Source organism: Rhinopithecus bieti, unplaced genomic scaffold (assembly GCF_001698545.2).
Source record: "Rhinopithecus bieti isolate Rb0 unplaced genomic scaffold, ASM169854v2 scaffold_4552, whole genome shotgun sequence".
Taxonomy (NCBI): Eukaryota; Metazoa; Chordata; class Mammalia; order Primates; family Cercopithecidae; genus Rhinopithecus; species Rhinopithecus bieti.
The window spans coordinates 357,351-365,647 of NW_016804381.1; the positions used below are offsets into that span (position 1 = coordinate 357,351).

The 8,297-nt window shown below is 34.2% G+C and overlaps 1 protein-coding gene across 1 annotated transcript in view; it reads right to left on the reverse strand.

Moving 5' to 3' along the window:
• Nucleotides 1–8,297, reverse strand: part of CEP162 (centrosomal protein 162) — a 37,061-nt gene that overhangs the window by 22,171 nt on the left and 6,593 nt on the right. Inside the window, exon 4 of the mRNA XM_017867633.1 lies at nt 5,605–5,703. Coding sequence (XP_017723122.1) covers nt 5,605–5,703 — 99 coding nt within the window. The remainder of the gene's footprint in view (nt 1–5,604; nt 5,704–8,297) is intronic.

The window sequence follows — 8,297 nt, forward strand, 5'->3', positions numbered from 1 at the left end:
TTTGCAATCTACTCGTCTGACAAAGGGGTAATATCCAGAACCTACAAAGAACTCAAACAAATTTACAAGAAAAAAACAACCCCATGAAAAAGTGGGTAAAGGATATGAACAGACATTTCTCAAAAGAAGACATTCATACTGCCAACAGACACATGAAAAAATGCTCATCATCACTGGCCATCAGAGAAATGCAAATCAAAACCACAATGAGATGCCATCTCACATCAGTTAGAATGGCCATCATTAAAAAGTCAGGAAACAACAGGTGCTGGAGAGGATGTAGAGAAATAGGAACACTTTTACACTGTTGGTGGGATTGTAAACTAGTTCAACCATTGTGGAAAACAGTATGGCGATTCCTCAAGGATCTAGAAATACCATTTGACCCAGCCATCCCATTACTGGGTATATACCCAAAGGATTATAAATCATGCTGCTGTAAAGACACATGCACACGTATGTTTATTGCAGCACTATTCACAATAGCAAAGACTTGTAATCAACCCAAATGTCCATCAGTGACAGACTGGATTAAGAAAATGTGGCACATATACACCGTGGAATACTATGCAGCCATGAAAAAGGATGAGTTTGTGTCCTTTGCAGGGACATGGATGCAGCTGGAAACCATCATTCTCAGCAAACTATCACAAGAACAGAAAACCAAATACCACATGTTCTCACTCACAGGTGGGAATTGAACAATGAGATCACTTGGACACAGGAAGGGGAGCATCACACAGTGAGTCCTATTGTGGGGAAGGGGTGGGGGGAGGGATAGCTTTAGGAGATATACCTAATGTAAATGATGAGTTAATGGGTGCAGCACACCAAGATGGCACATGTATATATATGTAACAAACCTGCACGTTGTGCACATGTACCCTAGAACTTAAAATAACATTAAAAAAAAAAAAAAAAAAAGAAAAAAGACAACCCTTTTCCTAGGTGAATTCATCTATGTCCTCGGCACCTGCCATCGCGAGTGGAATTGTGAAACATACTTTAGATTGCATCCTCTTGACTAAGTGCCCTTGCACTAGGTACACGATTAAGGCAGTTAAATGATAATTGCAAAAGCAAATGGTCAGCAAGTGACAAGGAACTCATTATATGATACTCTGAGGGTTGCGTGGTTTGGGGAAGTATGTATGCTAGAGAAATTTATTAAATTTCATTCTATATAAAAAAATTAGTGAGTTTTATATTATTGTGCCTGTCTCATGGCTAAAACTTTAAAATGAAATCTATATGATCTCTGCATTATGTTTATGTACATCTATGTGTGTGTGTGTATATATATATGTATACATATTTTTTTGTGCCTCTGGATGGTACTGTCAAAAGTAATTCATAAAAGAGCACTATTTAATTGGCTTAAAGAAAAAGAAGCACTTACATAAATTAAGAATTCCAAAAACTCTCAGAAATATAGAAACTAACCCAAATGCTTTTCAAGTTCATGTGTCTCAGGTAAATCTGGTATATGATTAGTTTAACACTACTGACTTAATAAAAATAGGCATGCCTTCAGAGTTGTCAACAGTAAGTATAATGCAGACATACAACCCTTATGCTACCTGGGTTTACTAGTCAAATAAGTATCTCTGCTAGATATTTAAAATTAAAGACCTAGGAGTTCATTCCCAAATCAAACGTGCAAGTCGAAGTACAGTATCCATTATTCCATGTATGTTAAGCACAGCAGGAAAAGAAAAACATGTATTTAACTTTGCTGCTTGCCTAACATGCATGTGTTGTAAAAACAGTTAACAGGAAAATAAGATGACTAGCTGTTTAATGGCTCATGAATTTTCATGAGCAATCCAAGCATAATTGTTAATAACAAGTACATTAAGTAAATATTAGTGGGATAAAATTTATAGTCTTCAATAATGATTATGTTTTATGTTTGTAGAAAAAAATTAGTTGTCCAAATCTTTTTGGTATAACTTACATCCTTGGGGTTTTGCTAAGTTAAATAATAAATATTCATTGAATATCTAGATCATTTCCAAATATACTGAAACACTAACTTATGTTTCATAGACTCATGTTGCTGAATGTAAGATTATCTACCTTGGCTTCTTAATTTTTACAGAGAAACAAATCACCTGTTCTTATTGTCACAAAAAAAAAAAAACTATAAAATTTGCTTCTAGAAATCATGAAATGATAATCTACAAAATGCTGGTATATGACAGGTCATAGCTGCTTTGTAGTTTTCATAAGAAATTAATGTTACTAAGGATTAAAAGTTCTAATATACATATATTTAAAACTACTAAAGATTAGGGAAACAACTTTGTATGCAAAATATACAAGGAAAATAATACATAGTTTTGGTAAGCAAAGTTATGAGGAATGAAGATGTGTTTTTGTTAAAGGAAAAAGAATAAATCTGTACTAAAGTAGAATGACAGACTGTTTTAGAATGAAAAAGGAGAATGAAGAACAAAAAAATGAATGAATATAGAAAGCTTGGAGAGGGAGAGAGAAAGTTAGAATGCATGAACATCTTATGTGTCCAAGCAGAAGATAAACAGAATGTATTTATTATAAGGGTTTTAAAAATGAGCCTTAATGTCAGAAGTTCAGTGGACAAAACTAGAAACTGGTTTTCTCTTTTAAAACAACAAAGCTTTCTTGGAGCACCGGTCTGCTCTTGATAAGAGATTATAAAAGATTTTCTTTATCTTTAAGTTAATTTACGTAGAAAGCAAAGATTTTGTGTTTCAGTAAAATTAACTTCCTGTGTTTCCTATGGTCTCTATCAGTTCTTTGATTACTTAGGGAAACTGAATCTTCTCACTATGCGATTTTCTGTATTTGCCTTTAGAATCTACTTTGGATAACTAAGTATTGTTTCATAATGACCTGTGATCCTATTTAATCAAATGCTTTAAACTTTTGACATTTTGACAAATTCCCCAAATCAAATTATATATTAAATTCTTTTGACCTCAAACTAGCTTTGGGATGTTCCAGAGGGCCCTGGAAAACCTCAAAAGGATCTGTTCTTTCTCCCAGATAAATTCAAAGGAATTAGGCTTATTTGACATGATAAATTGTATGGGAATCACTGACAAAGACAATGTTTAATCTTCTTTGAGTTATTTTTGTATGGATATGTTATTAACAAATGTTCTAGAAGTTGTATACAATTCCTAAAAATCTGGTATGCCTTGGTATGATGTTATCAGCAATAATTCTAGTTAATATCTTAAAATGTTGTATTGTCACAAAAATAACCAAATTTCTGTATCAAGTGCATTATAATGAACTCTCATCAGATGTTTAACCATGGCAAGTTTCAAGTCTTGTCATCCACAGAGAGTTAATTGTTTTACTCTGTTACTTTCCTAAGAGCTTTGGTAAGCAACTATAAATACGAAGTGTTTTATCTTCAGAAAGATTCATGGAAAGGACTCTGACAAGTACGGGTTTCTGATAACTTCAAGATTATACCATTTGGCCGAGTAATAATTTTTCAGAATTCTAATGAAAAGAATGATTGGTTCACAGAAGTGCTAACCCAACATCAAGCAGAACAATAATTAATTACATGGGACTAAATAAACTGATGAAGAATTCTTTTTAGGGACTTTGTTTAAAACACTGCTGATTCTTTAATATTCTGTAAGAGAAGTTTTTCTCTTAAGCTATCCATAGCTTAGAGCAATTTGGTAAATTACACTTTTGAAAACAGAATTGAAATATTTATCTTTTTTTCCTCTCTCTCTCCAGAAACCATTAGTTGAGTATTCTTATTTTCATAGCTATGGAAGTATTTGCGTAAGTTCAGTAAGAATCTGTTCTCTTTAACACAACTGGAAACATCAGTTACATTACCAAGGCTTTGACTGGAATATCACATTTCAGAATGTGCATCGAATCAGATATAATCAGACAGTTTCAAAAAATACATTGACTTTCTGACGCCAATAAAGTCCCTTGGAAAAAACTGGCTTGGTACCTTATATACACGGTTTCCGTACAGATGAGTAAGAAATGTCACTTCCTGGCAAGCCCAGGAGCCTCAGAATATTTGGGGGATCTCTAGAAAATAAAGGAATTTACCTGGATCTATCGGTATCGGAGGCAAAAATCTGAGGCAAGCCTTTGGCATGCATTCCTAGCCTGGAGAGGCTAATAAAGGGCCAATCTGAGAATCCTTATGACAAGCTCCAGCAAAACGGACTTATAAAAGAACCTATATGATTAATCACTATTCTTGCTGCACTTTTTATGCAAATAACCAAGCCAAGTTTAATGAGGCTAGACTTATTTTTGCCAACAAATTGGTCTTACTGTGATTATCTCTGAGAGAAATCAGGGTGACTGCAGAGAGAAAAATACTGTGCTTCATTAGAAAACTGTAACACACCCTTGTAGATATCAGATTCTAGCCTTGTTCTTTATCTCTGGGGTTTTATTATTTACATGTAATCTAGTCTAGATCTCAGTCTATAATTCTTCAAACTAGTATTTCGAATTTTTCTCCTACCCTCCTGGCTTGGAATCACTAAAATATTTAACTGCTCTTTTCCTAAAATCCTAATAAGCTGAAGCTGAATAACTTGATATAAACTGCAGAGAATCACCACAACAGCTCATATATGGACAATTTTCATGCCAATTGCTGCATGGGCCACACACATTATAACTAGATACTCAAACTGTAAAAAACGCTTTGAGACCAACATCTAGAACTCTTGACTAGCTGCTCTTAGGATTCAGAAATTAGTATATACACTACTCCTACCATTAACTTTTGTTTTTCTTTTGTTTCCACAGAAATGCCTCTTATTAAATCACCATATAGAGGCCTAACTTTGATGACAGCACACCTGCAATATCTCCTGAAATGAGACACAACTGCTTAATTGAATTGACCTGTTCTCAGCACTAAGACAATGATTTGATATGGGACAATGTACTTAAATTTGTTCAGTTGTACTTGTTCCAATCGATGTTTTTCTCCTCCTTTGCCAATCTCTGATCTCACAATCTCTAACCCAAATCTCTTCAAAGCTACCAACTTGGAGAGTCCTAAGCCACCATTTTGAGTTACTTTGTGTTGCGGTTTCTCCCACATCGTGTGCTGCACGTGTTAATAAACTTATTTTTCTCTTATTAATCTGTCTTTTGTTATGGGGTCTGTCTCAACTAAAAACTCATGAGGGTTGAGGAAAAAATTATTTTTCCTCCCTGACAGTACTTAACACAGAAACAGCCTTCACTATTCAGTTGTCTCCTAAAGAAAACAAACAGAAAACCCAAACATCTCCCATCCCATTTTCCCCACTATCCACAAAATCTCAACAGCAAATAAAACGTAGACAACTTAATGACTTAATATCTGAACTTCACCTGGGGAAAGCAGATTTTACATAAGCACGCTACTAATATTTTCTTGACACGTGATACTTTCAGGTTATGTCTATTTGCACATTTAGGTAAAAAATTTATAAATATGAATATGATTGAAATGCCTAAGAAACTTATTTTAGCCCAATATTTTGGCTATTTCTTACCTCTTTCTGTAGAATTTCTTCTCGAACTTGAAACTTATTTTAGCCCAGTATTTTGGCTATTTCTTACCTCTTTCTGTAGAATTTCTTCTCGAACTTGAGAAACTACAAGAGACTCTTGTTTACTCTGCAGCTCATTAACTTGACTTTGAAAATGTCTTATAAGTACCTAGGAAATTGTTAGAAGTGCTGAGTTAATAAAGCTCCTCCTTGAACACTATCTGAAAAATATAAGAAAGCCAATTCACAAAAGGAAACTTATATACTGTTGGTGGGAATGTAAGTTAGTACAACTGCTATGGAAAAAAATTATAGAGATTTCTCAAAACACTAAAACCAAAATTACTGTATTTTCCAGCAATCCCACTACTGGGTATCTATCCAAAGGAAAAGAAATTTGTATATCAAAGGGACACCTGGCACTTGTATGTTTATTGCAGCACTATTCACAATAGTAAAGATATGGAATCAACCTAAGTTCCCATCAACAGACGAAAAGAAATGTGGTATATATAGCCAATGGAATACAATTCAGCCTTAAATAAGAAGGAAATAATGTCATATGCAGCAAAATGGATGGAATTGAAGGTCATTATGTTAAGTAAGCTAGGCACAGAAAAATACTGCATGTTCTCACTCATATATGAGAGCTAAAAAACTTGATCTCATGAACACAGAGAATAGAACAATAGATACCAGAGATGGGAGTGGGGGGTTGGGAAGGATGAAGAGAGGTTGGTTATGGGTACAAACATACAGTTAGATAGATGAAATAAGTTCTAATGTTTAATAGCAGACCAGAGTGACTATACTTAGCAACAATATTATGTGTATTTCAAGGTAACTAGAAGAGAGGGTTTGAAGTGATACCAAGACAAAAAAACGAATGCTCAAGGTGACAGAAATCCCAGTTACCCTGACTTGATTATTACACATTCTTTGCATGTAGCAAACATTCACATGTATCCCATAAATATCTAAATCATTATATATCAACAAAAGGGGGGAAAATAAATATGAACATTTTCATGACTAGAAAAGTCCTTTTAAAATAAAGCTCTATAAAGTCTACACATTTGGAAAAGGTAGACAACACTATCTTTATACTCTGTAGTTAAGTGTGATAGTTTTTATTTAAGAACTATTGATTAAATATAACACAAACCTCATAATATCTGTGAAATAATGTCAGTCTCATATTTTAGGTAAACTGAAATACATGTACAGATACTTTAAGAAACTAAGAGAAATTGGGAAAAATTTATCTCTAATGCTGTACTTTTAATGATCAGACTATGCTGACTTCTCTTTAACTCAATTTTACAATATTACATTTATAATTCTGGGACAATAACATTTATGGCACTACGGCATCACAATACTACCTTTCCCACCTCTCCCAGACTATTCCTTACTACAAAATCACTTGATAGAATGCTTACAGTTACCTTCTGACACCCTATTCCTATGGAAGATAAGGCCAGAGAGGTTCTCTGTAAGGATGTATGGATTGTTACTTTCGAAAGGCACTTTAAATATTTTTCATTAACGTAGTCAAACAGTCCTTTTTTCCCTCAGCGATCTGAAGTTCAGTTACAGACTTCATTACATTTTGCCCCTAAATACTTCAAATGTCACTCTGGGAGGCCAAAGTGGGCGGATCACTTGAGGTCAGAAGTTTGAGACCACCCTGGCCAACATGGTGAAACCCCATCTCTACCAAAAATATAAAAATTAGCCAGGCATAGTGGTGCGCACCTCTAATCCCAGCTACTTGGAAGGCTGGGGCAGGAGAATCACTTGAACCTGGGAGGCAGAGGTTGCAGTGAGCTAAGAGAGCCTGGGTGACAGAAAGAGACTGTCTCAAAGAGACTGTCTCAAACAAAACCTTCAAATGCTTCAACATACATCTCTTTAGAATAAGGGCATTTCTCACAAAACCATAACATTTTATACCTAAGAAAATTTATAGTAATTTCTTAGTATCAATAGCCAGTCCATATTCAAACTTCCCCAATTGAGGAATTTATTTTTAATTAAGATGGTATTAAATAATTATACTTGGTGAGATAATTCTTTCTTGATGTTTTTCTCCCTGAGCTTCCTTCTTAAAATTGAAGCCTACAGACAAGATGAACACAATAAACATTCATATATTTTTCAATTTGATAACCCAAAAGGTGGCTGATTTGCCACCTTTTCATTTTCTTTTCCTTGGATATACCATTTGAAAGGAGATTGTAGATAAAAGTCCTATTTTAATGATATTTTTATAAGCGACAAACAGTATAGAAGACAGGCCACAGGGTAATGCTCATAGATATTTTAAGTAGATATACCTATTATTCAAAAAGAAACACACATTTATTTGAGGAAATGCTGATGAGTTGGCAGTATTCCCTTTAATAATTCTTAGAAGACTATGCTCCATCAGACCGAGAGCTGTGTATCTCTCTGTTCATTATTTTATTCCAGTGCCTGATTGTCTATTGACCTGAATCATTTGTTCAATAAATAAAAGATCATGGGGCAGGAAGAATGCCTAAGGATAACTGTCAGCTGGGACTTAAGAGACTCAGTTCAACATCCAAGTTCAAGTACTACGGTCCTAATCATTTTAGACATATACCTCACCACCTGTGACAACAAATTTAGAGAAAGACTTATTTGAGAAGTATAGGGACAAAACTGTAAAAAACATTTATATGGTATAGTTTTAAAGCAGAAAAATTAAATATATAGTATTATCTTCTTTAAAAAAAT